This window comes from Carcharodon carcharias, chromosome 7 (assembly GCF_017639515.1).
Source record: "Carcharodon carcharias isolate sCarCar2 chromosome 7, sCarCar2.pri, whole genome shotgun sequence".
NCBI lineage: Eukaryota > Metazoa > Chordata > Chondrichthyes > Lamniformes > Lamnidae > Carcharodon > Carcharodon carcharias.
The window spans coordinates 89854550-89877947 of record NC_054473.1 but is presented as its reverse complement, the minus strand read 5'-3'; the positions used below and the strand labels follow the sequence as shown (position 1 = coordinate 89877947).

At 51.3% G+C, this 23398-nt stretch overlaps 1 protein-coding gene across 6 annotated transcripts in view; it reads left to right on the top strand.

Annotated features, from left to right (window-relative positions):
• tmcc1b (transmembrane and coiled-coil domain family 1b) overlaps positions 1-23398 on the top strand; it is a 162229-nt gene that overhangs the window by 111307 nt on the left and 27524 nt on the right. For 5 of the 6 annotated variants that reach the window (XM_041190982.1, XM_041190985.1, XM_041190983.1 and 2 more), the window contains exon 3: positions 20329-21254. In XM_041190982.1, coding sequence (XP_041046916.1) covers positions 20329-21254 — 926 coding nt within the window. Of the gene's footprint in view, positions 1-14734; positions 14900-20328; positions 21255-23398 lie in introns of those variants that run through there. The other variant, XM_041190986.1, reaches the window with a different exon arrangement.

Here is a 23398-nt window from a genome sequence, read left to right as displayed (position 1 = left end):
TCTGATATCTGCTGGAACACTGCCATAGTGATCGCAGAGTCCGGTATCTGCTGGAACACTGCCACAGTGATCGCAGAGTCTGGTATCTGGCGGAACACTGTCACAGTGATTGCAGAGTCTGGTATCTGCTGGAACACTGTCACAGTGATCGCAGTGCCTGGTATTTGCTGGAACACTGGCACAATGATCCCAGAGTCTGGTATCTGCTGGAACACTGCCACAGTGATCGCAGAGTCTGATATCTGCTGGAACACTGCCACAGTGATCGCAGCGTCTGTTATCTGCTGGAACACTGCCATAGTGATCGCAGAGTCCGGTATCTGCTGGAACACTGCCACAGTGATCGCAGAGTCTGGTATCTGGCGGAACACTGTCACAGTGATTGCAGAGTCTGGTATCTGCTGGAACACTGTCTCCGTGCTCGCAGAGTCTAGTATCTGCCGGAACACTGGCACAATGATGCCAGAGTCTGGTGTCTGCTGGAATACTGACACAATGATCCCAGAGTCTAGTATCTGCCGGAACACTGGCACAGTGATCACAGAGTCTGGTATCTGCTGGAACACTGCCAGAGTGATCGCAGAGTCTGGTATCTGCCGGAACGCTCTCACAGTGATCGCAGAGCCTGCTTTCTGCTGGAACACTGGCACAATGATCCCAGAGCCTGGTATCTGCTGGAACACTGCCACAGAGATTCAAAAGTCTGATATCTGCTGGAACACTGCCATAGCGATCGCAGAGTCTGATATCTGCTGGAACACTGCCACAGTGATGGCAGAGTCTGGTATCTGCTGGAAGTCTGCCAGAGTGATCGCAGAGTCTGGTATCTGCCGGAACACTGCCACAGTGATCGCAAAGTCTGGTATTTGCCGGAACACTGTCACGGTGATCGCAGAGTCTGGTATCTGCCGGAACACTGGCACAATGATCCCAGAGTCTGGTGTCTGCTGGAACACTGCCACAGAGATCCCAGACTCTGATATCTGCTGGAAGACTGGCACAATGATCGCAGAGTCTGATATCTGCTGGAACACTGCCACAGTGATCGCAGAGTCTGGTATCTGCCGGAAGTCTGCCACAGTGATCGCAAAGTCTGGTATTTGCCGGAACACTGTCACAGTTATTGCAGAGTCTGGTATTTGCTGGAACACTGTCACGGTGATCGCAGAGACTGGTAGCTGCCGGAACACTGGCACAATGATCCCAGAGTCTGGTGTCTGCTGGAACACTGCCACAGAGATCCCAGACTCTGATATCTGCTGGAAGACTGGCACAATGATCCCAGAGTCTGGTATCTGCTGGAACACTGCCACAGTGATCGCAGATTCTGATATCTGCTGGAACACTGCCACAGTGATCGCAGAGTCTGGTATCTGCCGGAAAATGCCACAGTAATTGCAGAGTCAGGTATCTGCCGGAACACTGTCACAGTGATTGCAGAGCCTGGTATCTGCTGGAACACTGCCACAGAGATCCAAGAATCTGATATCTGCTGGAACACTGCCATAGTGATCGCAGAGTCTGGTATCTGCCGGAACACTGCCACAGTAATTGCAGAGCCTGGTATCTGCCGGAACACTGCCACAGTAATTGCAGAGCCTGGTATCTGCCGGAACACTGCCACAGTAATTGCAGAGCCTGGTATCCGCCCGAACACTGTCACAGTGATCGCAAAGCCTGGTATCTGCTGGAACACTGCCACAGAGATTCAAAAGTCTGATATCTGCTGGAACACTGCCATAGTGATCGCAGAATCTGGTATCTTCTGGAACACTGCCACAATGATCCCAGAGTCTGGTATCTGCTGGAACACTGCCACAGTGATCGCAGAGTCTGGTATCTGCCGGAACACTGCCACAGTGATCGCAAAGTCTGGTATTTGCTGGAACACTGCCACAGTGATCGCAAAGTCTGGTATTTGCCGGAACACTGTTCAGTGATCGCAGTGTCTGGCATCTGCTGGAACACTGTCACGGTGATCGCAGAGTCTGGTATCTGTCGGAACACTGGCACAATGATCCCAGAGTCTGGTGTCTGCTCAACGCTGCAACAGAGATCCCAGACTCTGATATCTGCTGGAACACTGCCACAGAGATCCCAGACTCTGATATCTGCTGGAACACTGGCACAGTAATTGCAGAATCTGGTATCTGCTGGAACACTGTCACAGTGATCCAAGAGTCTGTTGTCTGCTGGAACACTGCTATAGTGATCGCAGAGTCCGGTATCTGCTGGAACACTGTCACAGTGATCGCAGAGCCTGGTATTTGCTGGAACACTGGCACAATGATCCCAGAGTCTGGTATCTGCTGGAACACTGCCACAGTGATCGCAGAGTCTGATATCTGCTGGAATACTGCCACAGTGTTCGCAGCGTCTGTTATCTGCTGGAATACTGCCATAGTGATCCCAAAGTCCGGTATCTGCTGGAACACTGCCACAGTGATCGCAGAGTCAGGTATCTGCCGGAACACTGTCACAGAGATTGCAGAGCCTGGTATCTGCTGGAACACTGCCACAGTGATCCAAGAGTCTGATATCTGCTGGAACACTGCCATAGTGATCGCAGAGTCTGGTATCTGCTGGAACACTGCCACAGTGATCGCAGAGTCTGGTATCTGGCGGAACACTGTCACAGTGATCGCAGAGTTTGGTATCTGGCGGAACACTGTCACAGTGATCGCAGAGCCTGGTATCTGCCGGACCACTGCCACAGTGATCGCAGATTCTGATAACTGCTGGAACACTGGCACAAAGATCCCAGAGTCTGGTATCTGCTGGAACTCTGCCAAAGTGATTGCAGAGTCTGATATCTGCTGGAACACTGGCACAGTGATTGCAGAGTCTGGTATCTGCTCAAACTCTACCAATGTGATCGCAGAGTCTGGTATTTGCTGGAACTCTGCCACAGTGGTCGCAGAATCTAGTATCTGCCGGAACACTGTCACCGTGATCGCAGAGTCTGGTATCTGCTGGAACACAGCCACAGTGATCGCAGAGTCTGATATCTGCTGGAACACTGACACAATGATCCCAGAGACTGGTGTCTGCCGGAACAGTAATCGCAGAGCCTGGTATCTGCTGGAACATTGCCACAGTGATTGCAGAGTCTGGTATCTGCTGCAACACTGCCACAGTGATCCCAGAGGCTGGTATCTGCCGGAACACTGGCACAATGATCCCAGAGTCTGGTGTCTGCTGTAACACTGCCACAGCGATCCCAGACTTTGATATCTGCTGGAACACTGGCACTATGATCCCAGAGTCTGGTATCTGCTGGAATACTGTCACAGTGATCACAGAGCCTTGTATTTGTTGGAACACTGGCATAGTGATCACAGAGTCTGGTATCCGCTGGAACACTGCCACTGAGATCCCAGAGTCTGATAACTGCTGGAACATTGCCACAATGATCCCAGAGTCTGGTATCTGCTGGAACACTGCCATAGTGATCGCAGAGTCCGGTATCTGCTGGAACACTGCCACAGTGATCGCAGAGTCTGGTATCTGGTGGAACACTGTCACCGTGATCGCAGAGTCTAGTATCTGCCGGAACACTGGCACAATGATCCCAGGGTCTGGTGTCTGCTGGAACACTGGCACAATGATCCCAGAGTCTGGTGTCTGCTGGAATACTGACACAATGATCCCAGAGTCTAGTATCTGGCGGAACACTGGCACAGTGATCCCAGAGTCTGGTATCTGCTGGAACACTGTCAGAGTGATCGCAGAGTCTGGTATCTTCTGGAACAATGGCATAGTGATCCCAGAGTCTGGTATCTTCTGGAACAATGGCACAGTGATCCCAGAGTCTGGTGTGTCTGCTGGAGACTAGCACAGCGAAACCAGAGTCTGGTATCTTCTGGAACACTTCCACAGTGATGCCAGAGTCTGGTATCTTATGGTTAACTCCAAATTTAGCTAGTAACCCTTCTGGCAGCCGGAACACTGGCACAATGATCCCAGAGTCTAGTATATGCTGGAACACTGCCACAGTGATCCAAGAGTCTGGTATCTGCTGGAACAGTGCCACAGTGATCGCAGAGTCTGGTGTCTGCCAGAACACTGGCACAATGATCCCAGAGTCTGGTATCTGTTGGAACACTGCCACAGTGATCGCAGAGCGTGGTATTTGCTGGAACACTGTCACCGTGCTCGCAGAGTCTGGTATCTGCCGGAACACTGGCACAATCATCCCAGAGTCTGGTATCTGCTGGAACACTGCCACAGCGATCCCAGACTCTGATATCTGCTGGAACACTGGCACTATGATCCCAGAGTCTGGTATCTGCTGGAATACTGTCACAGTGATCACAGAGCCTGGTATTTGTTGGAACACTGGCATAGTGATCACAGAGTCTGGTATCCGCTGGAACACTGCCACTGAGATCCCAGAGTCTGATTACTGCTGGAACATTGCCACAATGATCCCAGAGTCTGGTATCTGCTGGAACACTGCCACAGTGATCGCAGAGTCTGATATCTGCTGGAACACTGCCACAGAGATCCCAGAGTCTGATATCTGGTGGAACACTGCCACAATGATCCCAGAGTCTGGTATCTGCTGGAACACTGCCATAGTGATCGCAGAGTCCGGTATCTGCTGGAACACTGCCACAGTGATCGCAGAGTCTGGTATCTTGTGGAACACTGTCACCGTGATCGCAGAGTCTAGTATCTGCCGGAACACTGGCACAATGATCCCAGGGTCTGGTGTCTGCTGGAACACTGGCACAATGATCCCAGAGTCTGGTGTCTGCTGGAATACTGACACAATGATCCCAGAGTCTAGTATCTGCCGGAACACTGGCACAGTGATCCCAGAGTCTGGTATCTGCTGGAACACTGTCAGAGTGATCGCAGAGTCTGGTACCTTCTGGAACAATGGCATAGTGATCCCAGAGTCTGGTATCTTCTGGAACAATGTTACAGTGATCCCAGAGTCTGGTGTGTCTGCTGGAGACTAGCACAGCGAAACCAGAGTCTGGTATCTTCTGGAACACTTCCACAGTGATGCCAGAGTCTGGTATCTTATGGTTAACTCCAAATTTAGCTAGTAACCCTTCTGGCAGCCGAATTACTGGCACAATGATCCCCGAGTCTAGTATATGCTGGAACACTGCCACAGTGATCCAAGAGTCTGGTATCTGCTGGAACACTGCCACAGTGATCGCAGAGTCTGGTGTCTGCCAGAACACTGGCACAATGATCCCAGAGTCTGGTATCTGTTGGAACACTGCCACAGTGATCGCAGAGCGTGGTATTTGCTGGAACACTGTCACCGTGCTCGCAGAGTCTGGTATCTGCCGGAACACTGGCACAATGATCCCAGAGTCTGGTATCTGCTGGAACACTGCCACAGTGATCGCAGAGCCTGGTATTTGCTGGAATACTGCCACAGTGATCGTAGAGTCTGGTATCTGCTAGAACACTGCCCCAGTAATCGCAGAGTCTGGTATCTGCCGGAACACTGCCACAGTAATTGCAGAGCCTGGTATCTGCCGGAACACTGCCACAGTAATTGCAGAGCCTGGTATCCACCGGAACACTGTCACAGTGATCGCAGAGCCTGGTATCTGCTGGAACACTGCCACAGATATTCAAAAGTCTGATATCTGCTTGAACACTGCCATAGTGATCGCAGAATCTGGTATCTTCTGGAACACTGCCATAGTGATCACAGAGTCTGGTATCTGCCGTAACACTGCCACAGTGATCGCCAAGTCTGGTTTCTGCCGGGACACTGTCACAGTGATCGCAGAGTCTGGTATCTGCTGGAACACTGTCACCGTGATCGCAGTGTCTGGTATCTGCCGGAACACTGGCACAATGATCCCAGAGTCTGGTGTCTGCTGGAACACTGCCACAGAGATCCCAGAGTCTGATATGTGCTGGAACACTGGCACAGTGATCCCAGAGTCTGGTATCTGCCGGAACACTGCCACAGTAATTGCAGAGTCTGGTATCTGCCGGAATGCTGTCACAGTGATCGCAGAGCCTGCTTTCTGCTGGAACACTGGCACAATGATCCCAGAGTCTGGTATCTGCCGGAACACTGCCACAGTAATTGCAGAGTCTGGTATCTGCCTGAACGCTGTCACCATGATCGCAGAGTCTGGTATCTGCTGGAACACAGCCACAGTGATCGCAGAGTCTGATATCTGCTGGAACACTGACACAATGATCCCAGAGACTGGTGTCTGCCGTTACAGTAATCGCAGAGCCTGGTATCTGCTGGAACACTGCCACAGTGATTGCAGAGTCTGGTATCTGCTGGAACACTGCCACAGTGATCCCAGAGTCTGGTATCTGCCGGAACACTGGCACAATGATCCCAGAGTCTGGTGTCTGCTGGAACACTGCCACAGCGATCCCAGACTCTGATATCTGCTGGAACGCTGGCACTATGATCCCAGAGTCTGGTATCTGCTGGAATACTGTCACAGTGATCACAGAGCCTGGTATTTGTTGGAACACTGGCATAGTGATCACAGAGTCTGGTATCCGCTGGAACACTGCCACAGAGATTCAAAAGTCTGATATCTGCTGGAACACTGCCATAGCGATCGCAGAGTCTGATATCTGCTGGAACACTGCCACAGTGATTGCAGAGTCTGGTATCTGCTGGAAGTCTGCCACAGTGATCGCAGAGTCTGGTATCTGCCGGAACACTGCCACAGTGATCGCAAAGTCTGGTATCTGCCGGAACACTGGCACAATGATCCCAGAGTCTGATATCTGCTGGAACACTGCCACAGTGATTGCAGAGTCTGGTATCTGCTGGAAGTCTGCCACAGTGATCGCAGAGTCTGGTATCTGCCGGAACACTGTCACGGTGATCGCAGTGTCTGGTATCTGCCGGAACACTGGCACAATGATCCCAGAGTCTGGTGTCTGCTGGAACACTGCCACTGAGATCCCAGTCTCTGATATCTGCTGGAAGACTGGCACAATGATCCCAGAGTCTGGTATCTGCTGGAACACTGCCACAGTGATCGCAGAGTCTGATATCTGCTGGAACACTGCCACAGTGATTGCAGAGTCTGGTATCTGCTGGAAGTCTGCCACAGTGATCGCAGAGTCTGGTATCTGCCGGAACACTGCCACAGTGATCGCAAAGTCTGGTATTTGCCGGAACACTGTCACGGTGGTCGCAGTGTCTGGTGTCTGCTGGAACACTGCCACAGAGATCCCAGACTCTGATATCTGCTGGAAGACTGGCACAATGATCCCAGAGTCTGGTATCTGCTGGAACACTGCCACAGTGATCGCAGAGTCTGATATCTGCTGGAACACTGCCACAGTGATCGCTGAGTCTGGTATCTGCCGGAACAATGCCACAGTAATTGCAGAGTCAGGTATCTGCCGGAACACTGTCACAGTGATCGTAGTGTCTGGTATCTGCTAGAACACTGTCCCAGTGATCGCAGAGTCTGGTATCTGCCGGAAAACTGCCACAGTAATTGCAGAGCCTGGTATCTGCCAGAACGCTGTCACAGTAATTGCAGAGTCTGGTTTCTGCCGGAACACTGCCTCAGTAATTGCAGAGTCTGGTATCTGCCGGAATGCTGTCACAGTGATAGCAGAGCCTGCTTTCTGCTGGAACACTGGCACAATGATCCCAGAGTCTGGTATCTGCTGGAACACTGCCACAGTGATCCAAGAGTCTGGTGTCTGCTGGAACACTGCCACAGTGATCGCAGAGTCTGGTGTCTGCCAGAACACTGGCACAATGCTCCCAGAGTCTGGTATCTGTTGGAACACTGCCATAGTGATCGCAGAGCGTGGTATTTGCTGGAACACTGTCACCGTGTTCGCAGAGTCTGGTATCTGCCGGAACACTGGCACAATGATCCCAGAGTCTGGTATCTGCTGGAACACTGCCACAGTGATCGCAGAGCCTGGTATTTGCTGGAATACTGCCACAGTGATCGTAGAGTCTGGTATCTGCTAGAACACTGCCTCAGAGATCCAAGAGTCTGATATCTGCTGGAACACTGCCATAGTGATCGCAGAGTCTGGTTTCTGCTGGAACACTGCCACAGTGATCGCAGAGTCTGGTATCTGGCGGAACACTGTCGCAGTGATCGCAGAGTTTCGGTATCTGGCGGAACACTGTCACAGTGATCGCAGAGCCTGGTATTTGCTGGAACACTGGCACAGTGATCGTAGATTCTGCTATCTGCCGGACCACTGCCACAGTGATCGCAGAGTCTGATAACTGCTGGAACACTGGCACAATGATCCCAGAGTCTGGTATGTGCTGGAACACTGCCACAGTGATCGCAGAGTCTGATATCTGCTGGAACACTGGCACAGTGATTGCAGAGTCTGGTATCTGCTCGAACTCTACCAATGTGATCGCAGAGTCTGGTCTTTGCTGGAACTCTGCCACAGTGGTCGCAGAGTCTAGTATCTGCCGGAACACTGTCACCGTGATCGCAGAGTCTGGTATCTGCTGGAACACAGCCACAGTGATCGCAGAGTCTGATATCTGCTGGAACGCTGACACAATGATCCCAGAGACTGGTGTCTGCCGGAACAGTAATCGCAGAGCCTGGTATCTGCTGGAACACTGCCACAGTGATTGCAGAGTCTGGTATCTGCTGGAACACTGTCACCGTGATCGCAGTGTCTGGTATCTGCCGGAACACTGGCACAATGATCCCAGAGTCTGGTGTCTGCTGGAACACTGCCACAGAGATCCCAGAGTCTGATATGTGCTGGAACACTGGCACAGTGATCCCAGAGTCTGGTATCTGCCGGAACACTGCCACAGTAATTGCAGAGTCTGGTATCTGCCGGAATGCTGTCACAGTGATCGCAGAGCCTGCTTTCTGCTGGAACACTGGCACAATGATCCCAGAGTCTGGTATCTGCCGGAACACTGCCACAGTAATTGCAGAGTCTGGTATCTGCCTGAACGCTGTCACCATGATCGCAGAGTCTGGTATCTGCTGGAACACAGCCACAGTGATCGCAGAGTCTGATATCTGCTGGAACACTGACACAATGATCCCAGAGACTGGTGTCTGCCGTTACAGTAATCGCAGAGCCTGGTATCTGCTGGAACACTGCCACAGTGATTGCAGAGTCTGGTATCTGCTGGAACACTGCCACAGTGATCCCAGAGTCTGGTATCTGCCGGAACACTGGCACAATGATCCCAGAGTCTGGTGTCTGCTGGAACACTGCCACAGCGATCCCAGACTCTGATATCTGCTGGAACGCTGGCACTATGATCCCAGAGTCTGGTATCTGCTGGAATACTGTCACAGTGATCACAGAGCCTGGTATTTGTTGGAACACTGGCATAGTGATCACAGAGTCTGGTATCCGCTGGAACACTGCCACAGAGATTCAAAAGTCTGATATCTGCTGGAACACTGCCATAGCGATCGCAGAGTCTGATATCTGCTGGAACACTGCCACAGTGATTGCAGAGTCTGGTATCTGCTGGAAGTCTGCCACAGTGATCGCAGAGTCTGGTATCTGCCGGAACACTGCCACAGTGATCGCAAAGTCTGGTATTTGCCGGAACACTGTCACGGTGATCGCAGTGTCTGGTATCTGCCGGAACACTGGCACAATGATCCCAGAGTCTGGTGTCTGCTGGAACACTGCCACTGAGATCCCAGTCTCTGATATCTGCTGGAAGACTGGCACAATGATCCCAGAGTCTGGTATCTGCTGGAACACTGCCACAGTGATCGCAGAGTCTGATATCTGCTGGAACACTGCCACAGTGATTGCAGAGTCTGGTATCTGCTGGAAGTCTGCCACAGTGATCGCAGAGTCTGGTATCTGCCGGAACACTGCCACAGTGATCGCAAAGTCTGGTATTTGCCGGAACACTGTCACGGTGGTCGCAGTGTCTGGTGTCTGCTGGAACACTGCCACAGAGATCCCAGACTCTGATATCTGCTGGAAGACTGGCACAATGATCCCAGAGTCTGGTATCTGCTGGAACACTGCCACAGTGATCGCAGAGTCTGATATCTGCTGGAACACTGCCACAGTGATCGCTGAGTCTGGTATCTGCCGGAACAATGCCACAGTAATTGCAGAGTCAGGTATCTGCCGGAACACTGTCACAGTGATCGTAGTGTCTGGTATCTGCTAGAACACTGTCCCAGTGATCGCAGAGTCTGGTATCTGCCGGAAAACTGCCACAGTAATTGCAGAGCCTGGTATCTGCCAGAACGCTGTCACAGTAATTGCAGAGTCTGGTTTCTGCCGGAACACTGCCTCAGTAATTGCAGAGTCTGGTATCTGCCGGAATGCTGTCACAGTGATAGCAGAGCCTGCTTTCTGCTGGAACACTGGCACAATGATCCCAGAGTCTGGTATCTGCTGGAACACTGCCACAGTGATCCAAGAGTCTGGTGTCTGCTGGAACACTGCCACAGTGATCGCAGAGTCTGGTGTCTGCCAGAACACTGGCACAATGCTCCCAGAGTCTGGTATCTGTTGGAACACTGCCATAGTGATCGCAGAGCGTGGTATTTGCTGGAACACTGTCACCGTGCTCGCAGAGTCTGGTATCTGCCGGAACACTGGCACAATGATCCCAGAGTCTGGTATCTGCTGGAACACTGCCACAGTGATCGCAGAGCCTGGTATTTGCTGGAATACTGCCACAGTGATCGTAGAGTCTGGTATCTGCTAGAACACTGCCTCAGAGATCCAAGAGTCTGATATCTGCTGGAACACTGCCATAGTGATCGCAGAGTCTGGTTTCTGCTGGAACACTGCCACAGTGATCGCAGAGTCTGGTATCTGGCGGAACACTGTCGCAGTGATCGCAGAGTTTCGGTATCTGGCGGAACACTGTCACAGTGATCGCAGAGCCTGGTATTTGCTGGAACACTGGCACAGTGATCGTAGATTCTGCTATCTGCCGGACCACTGCCACAGTGATCGCAGAGTCTGATAACTGCTGGAACACTGGCACAATGATCCCAGAGTCTGGTATGTGCTGGAACACTGCCACAGTGATCGCAGAGTCTGATATCTGCTGGAACACTGGCACAGTGATTGCAGAGTCTGGTATCTGCTCGAACTCTACCAATGTGATCGCAGAGTCTGGTCTTTGCTGGAACTCTGCCACAGTGGTCGCAGAGTCTAGTATCTGCCGGAACACTGTCACCGTGATCGCAGAGTCTGGTATCTGCTGGAACACAGCCACAGTGATCGCAGAGTCTGATATCTGCTGGAACACTGACACAATGATCCCAGAGACTGGTGTCTGCCGGAACAGTAATCGCAGAGCCTGGTATCTGCTGGAACACTGCCACAGTGATTGCAGAGTCTGGTATCTGCTGGAACACTGCCACAGTGATCCCAGTGTCTGGTATCTGCCGGAACACTGGCACAATGATCCCAGAGTCTGGTGTCTGCTGGAACACTGCCACAGCGATCCCAGACTCTGATATCTGCTGGAACACTGGCACTATGATCCCAGAGTCTGGTATATGCTGGAATACTGTCACAGTGATCACAGAGCCTGGTATTTGTTGGAACACTGGCATAGTGATCACAGAGTCTGGTATCCGCTGGAACACTGCCACAGAGGTCCCAGAGTCTGATAGCTGCTGGAACATTGCCACAATGATCCCAGAGTCTGGTATCTGCTGGAACACTGCCACAGTGATCGCAGAGTCTGATATCTGCTGGAACACTGCCACAGAGATCCCAGAGTCTGATATCTGCTGGAACACTGACACAATGATCCCAGAGTCTGGTATCTGCTGGAACACTGCCACAGTGATCGCAGAGCCTAGTATTTGCTGGAACACTGCCACAGTGATCGTAGTGTCTGGTATCTGCTAGAACACTGCCACAGTGATCGCAGAGTCTAGTATCTGCCAGAACACTGCCACAGTGTTCGCAGAGTCTGGTATCTGCCGGAACACTGCCACTGTAATTGCAGAGCCTGGTATCTGCCGGAACACTGCCACAGTAATTACAGAGCCTGGTATCTGCCGGAACACTGCCACAGTAATTGCAGAGCCTGGTGTCCGCCGGAACACTGTCACAGTGATCGCAGAGCCTGGTATCTGCTGGAACACTGCCACAGATATTCAAAAGTCTGATATCTGCTGGAACACTGCCATAGTGATCGCAGAATCTGGTATCTTCTTGAACACTGCCACAGTGATTGCAGAGTCTGGTATCTGCTAGAACACTGCCACAGTGATCGCAGAGTCTGGTATCTGCCGTAACACTTGCACAGTGATCGCAAAGTCTGGTTTCTGCCGGGACACTGTCACAGTGATCGCAGAGTCTGGTATCTGCTTGAACACTGTCACCGTGATCGCAGTGTCTGGTATCTGCCGGAACACTGGCACAATGATCCCAGAGTCTGGTGTCTGCTGGAACACTGCCACAGAGATCCCAGACTCTGATATATGCTGGAACACTGGCACAATGATCCCAGACTCTGATATCTGCTTGAACACTGGCACAATGATCCCACAGTCTGGTATCTGCTGGAATACTGCCACAGTGATCGCAGAGCCTGGTATTTGCTAGAACAATGGCACAGTGATCACAGAGTCTGGTATCCACTGGAACACTGCCACAGAGATCCCAGAGTCTGATAATTGCTGGAACACTGGCACAGTGATCGCAGAGTCTGGTATCTGCTGGAACACTGCCACAGTGATCGCAGAGTCTGATATCTGCTGGAACACTGACACAATGATCCCAGAGTCTTGTATCTGCCAGAACAGTGATCCCAGAGTCTGGTATCTGCTGGAACACTGGCACAGTGATTGCAGAGCCTGGTATCTGCCGGAATACTGCCACAGTGATCCCAGAGTCTGGTATCTGCCCGAACACTGGCACAGTGATTGCAGAGCCTGTTATCTGATGGAACACTGCCAGAGTGATCGCAGGGTCTGATATTATCTGGAACAATGGCACAGTGATCCCAGAATCTCGTGTGTCTGCTGGAGACTAGCACAGCGAACCCAGTCTGGTATGTCTACTGGTGACTGCCACATTGATCTTAGGTGGTCTGTCAATGCTGTTGCTGCTAGAAGGAAGTTAATAGCTAAATTTAGGGTTAAACGGCAATCTGAAATCATTGCATAATTAAATATTTGTATTATACCTGGACCAACAAATTGTATCTTTTGTCATTAGGATCAGTACTGATATCAGTTTGCTGTCTGTCCCTGTCCCTGTCTCGGTCTGCTGTCTGCTCCAGTCTTGCTCTGCTGTCTGCTCCGATCTTGGTCTACTGCCTGGGTCCCGGTCCCGGTCTGCTGCCTGGGTCCCGGTCCCGGTCTGCTGCCTGTCCTGGTCCCGGTCTGCTGCCTGTCCTGGTCCTGGTCCCGGTCTGCTGCCTGTCCTGGTCCCGGTCCCGGTCTGCTGCCTGTCCTGGTCTCGGTCTGCTGCCTGGGTCCCGGTCCCGGTCTGCTGCCTGGGTCCCGGTCCCGGTCTGCTGCCTGTCCTGGTCCTAGTCTGCTGCCTGTCCTGGTCCTGGTCCCGGTCCCGGTCTGCTGCCTGTCCTGGTCCCGGTCCCGGTCTGCTGCCTGTCCTGGTCCTAGTCTGCTGCCTGTCCTGGTCCCGGTCCCGGTCTGCTGCCTGTCCTGGTCTCGGTCTGCTGCCTGGGTCCCGGTCCCAGTCCCGGTCTGCTGCCTGTCCTGGTCCCGGTCTGCTGCCTGCCCTGGTCCCGGTCCCGGTCTGCTGCCTGTCCTGGTCCCGGTCCCGGTCTGCTGCCTGGGTCCCTGTCCCGGTCTGCTGCCTGTCCTGTTCCTGGTCCCGGTCTCGGTCTGCTGCCTGTCCTGGTCCCGGTCTGCTGCCTGACCTGGTCCCGGTCTGCTGCCTGTCCTGGTCTCGGTCTGCTGCCTGTCCTGGTCCCGGTCCCGGTCCCGGTCTGCTGCCTGGGTCCCTGTCCCGGTCCCGGTCTGCTGCCTGGGTCCCTGTCCCGGTCTGCTGCCTGGGTCCCTGTCCCGGTCCCGGTCTGCTGCCTGGGTCCCTGTCCCGGTCTGCTGCCTGGGTCCCTGTCCCGGTCCCGGTCTGCTGCCTGGGTCCCTGTCCCGGTCTGCTGCCTGGGTCCCTTTCCCGGTCTGCTGCCTGTCCTGGTCCCTGTCCCGGTCTCGGTCTGCTGCCTGGGTCCCTGTCCCGGTCCCGGTCTGCTGCCTGGGTCCCTGTCCCGTTCTGCTGCCTGGGTCCCGGTCCCGGTCTGCTGCCTGTCCTGGTCCCGGTCCCGGTCTGCTGCCTGTCCTGGTCTTGGTCTGCTGCCTGTCCTGGTCCCGGTCCCGGTCTGCTGCCTGGGTCCCTGTCCCGGTCCCGGTCTGCTGCCTGGGTCCCTGTCCCGGTCCCGGTCTGCTGCCTGGGTCCCTTTCCCTGTCTGCTGCCTGGGTCCCGGTCCCGGTCTGCTGCCTGTCCTGGTCCCGGTCCCGGTCCCGGTCTGCTGCCTGGGTCCCTGTCCCGGTCTGCTGCCTGGGTCCCGGTCCTGGTCTGCTGCCTGTCCTGGTCCCGGTCCCGGTTCCGGTCTGCTGCCTGTCCTGGTCCCGGTCCCGGTCTGCTGCCTGGGTCCCGGTCCCGGTCCCAGTTTGGTACCTGTCCTTTCCCATCTGTAGGCAATGCAGCCACTTCTCAGCTTTGCTACTCAGCCTGAGGTGGCATTGTTTACTTTCTCACTATCTGGGTGATATCATTCAGCTTCTGGGTGATATCATTCAACTGCAGGCTGATGCAGGGTGGGTTTTGTGAGTGTTTATGGTTTCAGGTGTCTCTGTGGCTCAGTTTCATTCTGGAAGTGTTGTAGTTTATGTAGTTGTGGTGAATGAGCAGTGCGGTTTAGTGTTTTGTTTCACTGACAGTAAGAGGCCATGCATGGGTAACAATGCGCTGGAAGAAACAACTACAGCACAAGTGTTGCAAGGTGAGACTGCAGCAGGGCTTATGGGTTAGTTTGATATTGTTTGTTTAATGTCTGAGACTCTGTTTGGAAGCACACAATATCTTACCTTCCTTACCCCGCCGCCCCCCCCCCCCCACCCCCCCCCAACCAATTGAATTTATTGCCATTGTGACCTAGGATATTGAAAAATCTGTTCTCCGATATCTGTTCTCTGTCCTCCCATCAGGAGACTGTGAGCTGTGCTCAGAAACAGGTACCCTGGCTGTCTTCCCCTGTCTCCTGAGCTCAGGGGTGACAGACAAGTGATCAGGAGGATTTTCCTGTCTTCACCCTCTAACCCTCAGGGTACTGGGGCATGGTGGCTGGACCCCACTGCTGCACTTAGCATTCCGGCTTTATCTATGGAATGAGTGATAGAAGCTTCAACAGATCTGCAAGACTCCATATCCCCTGGAACATTAACTCTCAAATCCTGATGGATCCAATCCACCGTTTCACATTCTGTAGGTTAGATTCGGAGCAGTTTAATTTAGTTTTGCTGACACACTTCCTTGTCACTGTTAAAACTGAGCTGCTCCCTGTTCTAACTGAGTCAGCCCTGAGGGTGAAACTATTTGCTCTGTGGCTATTATCGCTATCTGATCTGTGTGTTGTAATCATTTAGTTTCTAGTGTCCATTAACTGTTGTCTCAGTGCTTCAGATACTGGCTGTAATTGAACTTATCGAAACCAGTCTGGGAGAGACACACAGGAAGTTTTTCTTCCATGGAAAGTCCCACTCCTTTCAGATCTTTAATGTATGTAACCTGAGAGCTGGAACAGAAACACTCCCATATACACAGAGGAACAAGGAGTGGGTAAGCTGTGTGCATATTTACTCCCATATACACAGTGACAGGAACCAGAAATGGACATCAAGCAGGGAGCTGGTTGAGGGGGAGGGTGTGGCTGTAGGGATCATATTTAATTTGGTAATGTTCCTATTGCCTCTGATATTTATTTATTCATTCACGGGATGTGGGTGTCGCTGGCTAGACCAGATTTATTGCCCATCCCTAATTGTCCTTGAGAAAGTGGCAGTGAGCTGCCTTCTTGAAACGCTGCAGCCCCTGTGGTGTAAGTACACCCACAGTGCTGTTAAGAAGGGAGTTCCAGGATTTTGACCCAGTGACAGTGAAGGAACAGTGATATATTTCCAAGTCAGGATGGTGAGTGACTTGGAGGAGAACTTCCAGGTGGTGGTGTTCCCATGTGTCTGCTGCCCTCGTCCTTCTAGATGATAGTGGTTGTGTGTTTGGAAGGAACCTTGGTGAGTTGCTGCAATGCATCTTGTAGATCGTACACACTGCTGCTACTGTGCATTGGTGGTGGAGGGAGTGAATGTTCGTGGATGTGGTGCCAATCAAATGGGCTGCTTTGTCCTGGATGGTGTTGAGCTTCTTGAGTGTTGTGGGAGCTGCACTCATCCTGGCAAGTGGGGAGTATTCCATAACACTCCTGACTTGTGCCTTGTAGATGGTGGACAGGCTTTGGGGAGTCAGGAGGTGAGTTACTCACTTGTTGCAGTTCAGCTGTTTCTGAGCTAATGGTTAATGTTGAGTCCACATCAAATGTTTTATGGGTGAATTGCTGCAATGAGTCTAGAGTCCATTATAAAAGATTTAATAGCTGAGCACGTGGAAAACAGTGGCAGAATCAGAGTCAGCATGGATTTATGAAAGGGAAATCATGCTTGACAAATCTACTGGAATTTTTCCGAGGATGTAACTAGTCGAGTTGATGAGGGGGAGCTAGTGGATGTGGTTTATTTGGACTTTCAGAAGGCTTTTGGCAAAGTCCCACTTAAGAGATTAGCGTGTAAAATTAAAGTGCTTGGGATTAGTGTATTGAGATGGATAGAAAACAGGTTGGCAGACAGGAAACAAAGAGTAGGAATAAATGGGTCTTTTTTCCGAATGGCAGGTTATTCACAATATATATTAATGATTTAGATGAGGGAACTAAATGTAATATTTCCAGATTTGCAGATCATACAAAGCTGGGTGGTAGGGTGAGCTGTGAGGAGGATGCAGAGTTGCTTCAGTGTGATTTGGACAAGCTGAGTGAGTGGGCAAATGCAGGGCTGATACAGTATAATGTGGATAAATGTGAGGTTATCCATTTTGGTAGCAAAAACAGGAAGGCAGATTATTATCTGAATGGCTATAAATTGAGAGAGGGGAATGTGCAAAGAGACCTGAATGTCCTCGCACATCAGTTGCTGAAGGTAAGCATGCAGGTGCAGCAGGCGGTAAAGAAGGCAAATGGTATGTTGGCCTTCATAACCAGAGGATTCGAGTACAGGAACAGGGATGTCTTGTTACAGGGCCTTGGTGAGACCACACCTGGAATATTGAGTGCAGTTTTGGTCTCCTTATCTGAGGAAGGATGTACTTGCTATAGAGGGAGTGCAGCGAAGGTTTACCCGACTGATTCCTGTGATGGTGGGACTGACATATGAGAAGTGATTGAATTGATTAGGATTATATTCGCTGGAGTTCAGAAGAATGAGGGGGTATCTCCTAGAAACCTATAAAATTCTAACAGGACTAGACAGGGTAGATGCAGCAAGGATGTTCCCGATGGTGGAGGAGTCCAGAACCAGGGGTCACAGCCTGAAGATATGGGGTAGACCATTTAGGACTGAGATGAGAAATTTCTTCACCCAGAGAGTGGTGAGCCTGTGGAATTCATTACCACAGAAAGTAGTTGAGACCAAAACATTGTATGTTTTCAAGAAGTAGTTAGATATAGCTCCTGGGGCGAAAGGGATCAAAAGTTATGGGGAGAAAGAGGGAGCAGGCTTTTGAGTTGGATGATCAGCCATGATCATAATGAATGGCGGAGCAGGCTCGAAGGGCTGAATGGCCTACTCCTGCTCCTAGTTTCTATGTTTCTATGAGACTGGATGGCTTGTGCCTGGATTCAGGGGCTACTTTTTAGGGCTGTATATTTTTATGACTTAAAATTAATTCTTGGGATAGGACCATCATTTATTGTCCATCCCTAGCTGCCCCGAGGAGGTAGCGAGTGATCTTCGATAGTTTGATACGAATGAGTGTCTTACCAGGCCCCTTCAGAGGGCAGTTCAGAATGAATCATATTGGTGTGGTGTGGACTGGAATATCATATAGAGCAGACGGGTAAGGATGGCAGGTTTCCTTCCTTCGAGGACATCAGTGAACCAGCTGGGTTTTTATGAGAACACCATAGCTTCATAGCTGGTTAGTTATACAGTTCCTAGCTTTTTATTGCCAGATTTTGTAAGCTCAGTGCAAATGCTTAAACATTTCCACTCACGAACCCTCTGTAGCCTCTGGTCAATTCCAGTTATCCACACAACTCTGTCAGTAAGTTAATCGACATAATCTTGGGGTAAATAATGTTGAGTCCACATCAAATGTTTTATGGGTGAATTGCTGCAATGAGTCTAGAGTCCATTATAAAAGATTTAATAGCTGAGCACGTGGAAAACAGTGGCAGAATCAGAGTCAGCATGGATTTATGAAAGGGAAATCATGCTTGACAAATCTACTGGAATTTTTCCGAGGATGTAACTAGTCGAGTTGATGAGGGGGAGCTAGTGGATGTGGTTTATTTGGACTTTCAGAAGGCTTTTGGCAAAGTCCCACTTAAGAGATTAGCGTGTAAAATTAAAGTGCTTGGGATTAGTGTATTGAGATGGATAGAAAACAGGTTGGCAGACAGGAAACAAAGAGTAGGAATAAATGGGTCTTTTTTCCGAATGGCAGGTTATTCACAATATATATTAATGATTTAGATGAGGGAACTAAATGTAATATTTCCAGATTTGCAGATCATACAAAGCTGGGTGGTAGGGTGAGCTGTGAGGAGGATGCAGAGTTGCTTCAGTGTGATTTGGACAAGCTGAGTGAGTGGGCAAATGCAGGGCTGATACAGTATAATGTGGATAAATGTGAGGTTATCCATTTTGGTAGCAAAAACAGGAAGGCAGATTATTATCTGAATGGCTATAAATTGAGAGAGGGGAATGTGCAAAGAGACCTGAATGTCCTCGCACATCAGTTGCTGAAGGTAAGCATGCAGGTGCAGCAGGCGGTAAAGAAGGCAAATGGTATGTTGGCCTTCATAACCAGAGGATTCGAGTACAGGAACAGGGATGTCTTGTTACAGGGCCTTGGTGAGACCACACCTGGAATATTGAGTGCAGTTTTGGTCTCCTTATCTGAGGAAGGATGTACTTGCTATAGAGGGAGTGCAGCGAAGGTTTACCCGACTGATTCCTGTGATGGTGGGACTGACATATGAGAAGTGATTGAATTGATTAGGATTATATTCGCTGGAGTTCAGAAGAATGAGGGGGTATCTCCTAGAAACCTATAAAATTCTAACAGGACTAGACAGGGTAGATGCAGCAAGGATGTTCCCGATGGTGGAGGAGTCCAGAACCAGGGGTCACAGCCTGAAGATATGGGGTAGACCATTTAGGACTGAGATGAGAAATTTCTTCACCCAGAGAGTGGTGAGCCTGTGGAATTCATTACCACAGAAAGTAGTTGAGACCAAAACATTGTATGTTTTCAAGAAGTAGTTAGATATAGCTCCTGGGGCGAAAGGGATCAAAAGTTATGGGGAGAAAGAGGGAGCAGGCTTTTGAGTTGGATGATCAGCCATGATCATAATGAATGGCGGAGCAGGCTCGAAGGGCTGAATGGCCTACTCCTGCTCCTAGTTTCTATGTTTCTATGAGACTGGATGGCTTGTGCCTGGATTCAGGGGCTACTTTTTAGGGCTGTATATTTTTATGACTTAAAATTAATTCTTGGGATAGGACCATCATTTATTGTCCATCCCTAGCTGCCCCGAGGAGGTAGCGAGTGATCTTCGATAGTTTGATACGAATGAGTGTCTTACCAGGCCCCTTCAGAGGGCAGTTCAGAATGAATCATATTGGTGTGGTGTGGACTGGAATATCATATAGAGCAGACGGGTAAGGATGGCAGGTTTCCTTCCTTCGAGGACATCAGTGAACCAGCTGGGTTTTTATGAGAACACCATAGCTTCATAGCTGGTTAGTTATACAGTTCCTAGCTTTTTATTGCCAGATTTTGTAAGCTCAGTGCAAATGCTTAAACATTTCCACTCACGAACCCTCTGTAGCCTCTGGTCAATTCCAGTTATCCACACAACTCTGTCAGTAAGTTAATCGACATAATCTTGGGGTAAATGACTGTCCCTCATCACTGTAGCAAGCAATAGCTCTGGTCGCAGCTTTGCTTGGAGTGGGGAAGCTGCTGGGGATTATGTGGGAGGAGAGGTGGGGATTCAGTCATTTCTCCAAATTGCCCTGATGTAAAGTTCTCACCATTCTCTACTTTCCAAAAGAACCACACGTGCACAATTTGTTGACCTTTGGTTCTGTATCGTAGATCGAACGGCTGGAAGTGAACAGCTTGGCCCCGTCAAGTGTGATCGCCTCAAGCTCGGATGGTGGGATCAGCGTGGATGGCCTGGATGCTACCCTGGACCCTCAGCGGACGAAAGCTGCCATTGCCCACCTGCAGCAGAAGGTTCTGAAGCTGACAGAACAGCTGAAGGTGGAGCAGACTGCCCGGGATGACAATGTGGCAGAGTACCTCAAGCTGGCCAACAATGCCGACCGGCAGCAGGGCACCCGTATCAAGCAGGTCTTTGAGAAGAAGAATCAGAAGTCAGCTCAAACAATCCTGCAGCTGCAGCGCAAGCTAGAGCACTACCATCGTAAACTGCGTGAGATTGAGTACAATGGTATCCCTCGCCAGCCCAAGGATGTGCTGCGGGACATGCAGCAGGGCCTGAAGGGTGTGAGTGCCAAGGTGACAGGTTTCAGCGAGGGCGTGGTGGGCAGTGTGCGGGGTGGACTCTCCAGCTTTTCCCAGGCCACCCACTCGGCTGCAGGCGCTGTGGTCTCCAAGCCACGAGGGTTTGCATCGCTTCTCCGCCACCGATTCGGCAGCGCTGACAACATTCCCAGCCTCAAGGACTCACTTGATGAAGCTCAGGCCGAGGAATGCCTCAAGGGCCTGGGCATCTGTGGCAATCTGCAATTCAGCCCCAGGTACGGCAGCGAGGAGGAGTGCTCAAGTGGCACATCGGGATCAGGTGCCAACAGCATGTCAGGGACACCCCTGGAACCCTCCACTTCTAAAACTAACACACTGGACCTCTCCAACTCGGGCTTCGAGGGAATATTTCAGGAACTGCACCAAGTGAAAGAGAGACAGGCCCAAATGGAAGAATCGTTTGATACTCTGAAATCTCACTATCAGAGGGATTATACCCTCATATTACAAACACTACAGGAGGAACGATACAGGTACAGTCAGAGCAAGGAGCTGTCTGGTAACCACCTCTAACCTCTTGTTAGGTTGTTCTTTCTTTGATTTGATTTGCATTTCATTTCTGTCCTCTGATATGTGCATAAAGTGTGTTCCCAGTTGGTTTGCCCTTTCACAGAATGGTGTGTGTCTGTATGTGGGGTGTGTGTATCTATGTGGGGTGGAGTGTGTGAGTGAGTCTGCGTTTTGTGTGCACGTGTGTTTGTGTATGGATTGTGTGTGTATCTGTGTATGGGGCATGTGTGTGTCTATATATGTGGTGTGTGTGTGTCTGGGGTTTGTGTGTGGGAGGGAGAGTTTGTGAGTGTGTGGGGGGATTGTATGTGTATGGGGGAGAAGGATTTTGTGTGTGTGGAGGGGGAGGAGAAGGATTGTGTGTGTGTGGAGTGGGGAGAGGGATTGTGTGTGTGTGTCGGGGGGGGAGAGGGATTGTGTGGGGGGGGTAGAGGGTATGTGTGTGTGGGGGAGGAGAGGGATTGTGTGTGTAGGGGAGGGTGGAAGAGGGATTGTGTGTGTGTGTGGAGGGGGAGAGGGATTATGAGTTTTGCGGGGGGGGTGAAATTGTGTATGTGTGTGTGTGGAGGGTGTGTGTGTGTGTGGAGGGGGTGTGGTGTGTGTGTGGCGAGGGGGTTTGTGTGTGTGTGGAGGGGGGTTTGTGTGTGTGTGTGTGTGGAGGGGGGTTTGTGTGTGTGTGTGTGGAGGGGGGTTTGTGTGTGTGTGTGTGGAGGGGGGTGAGTGTGTGTGTGTGTGTTTGGAGGGGAATTTGTGTGTGTGTGTGGATTGGGGGTTTGTGTGTGTGTGTGTGTGGAGTGGGGGTTTGTGTGTGTGTGTGTGGAGGGGGGTTTCTGTGTGTGTGTGTGGAGGGGGGTTTCCGTGTGTGCATGTATGAGTTTGTGTGTGTGGAGGGGGCTTTGCGTGTGTGTGGGGAGGGGGCTTTGCGTGTGTGTGTGTGTGGAGGGGGGTTTGTGTGTGTGTGTGTGGAGGGGTGTTTATGTGTGTGGAGGGGGGTTTGTGTGTGTGTGGGGAGGGGTATTTGTGTGTGTGTTTATAGGGGGGTTTGTGTGTATGTTTCGAGGGGGGTTTGTGTGTGTGTTTGGAGGGGGGGTTTGTGTGTGTGTGTGGAGGGGTGTTTGTGTGTGTGTGGAGGGGTATTTGTGTGTGTGTGGAGGGTGGTTTGTGTGTGTGTGTGGAGGGGGATTTGTGTGTGTGTGTGTGTGGAGGGTGGTTTGTGTGTGTGTGGAGGGGGATTTGTGTGTGTGTGTGTTGTGTGTGGAGGGGGGTTTGTGTGTGTGTGGAAGGGGGGTTTGTGTGTGTGTGGAGGGGGTTTTCTGTGTGTGTGTGTGGAAGGGGGTTTCTGTGTGTGTGTGTGGAGGGGGGTTTCTGTGTGTGTGTGTGGAGGGGGCTTTCTGTGTGTGTGTGGAGGGTGGTTTGTGTGTGTGTGTGTGTGTGTGGAGGGGGGTTTCCGTGTGTGCGTGTATGAGTTTGTGTGTTTGGAGGGGGCTTTGTGTGTGAGTGGAGGGGGAGAGGGATTGTGTGTGTGTGTGTATATGTGTGGAGGGGGGTTTGCATGTGTGTGTTTGTGTAGGGGGGTTTGTGTGTGTTTGTGCGGTGGGGGATTTATGTGTGTGTGTGTGTATGTGGAGGGGGGTTTGTGTGTGTGGAGGGGCTTTGTGAGTGTGTTTGGAGGGGGGTTTGTGTGTGTCTGTGTGTGTGGAGGTGGGTTTGTGCGTGTGTGGAGGGGGGTTTGTGCGTGTGGGGAGGGGTGTTTGTGTGTGTGTGTGTGGAGGGCGGTTTGTGTGTGTGTGTGGAGAGGAGTTTGTGTGTGTTTGAGGAGGGGGATTTGTGTGTGTGTGTGTTTGGAGGGGGGTTTGTGTGTGTGTGGGGAGGGGTATTTGTGTGTGTGTTTATAGGGGGGTTTGTGTGTATGTTTCGAGGGGGGTTTGTGTGTGTGTGTTTGGAGGGGTTTGTTTGTGTTTGTGGAGGGGGCTTTCTGTGTGTGTGCGGAGGGTGGTTTGTGTGTGTGTGTGGAGGGGGATTTGTGTGTTGTGTGTGTGGAGGGTGGTTTGTGTGTGTGTTAGGAGGGGGGTTTGTGTGTGTGTGTTAGGAGGGGGGTTTGTGTGTG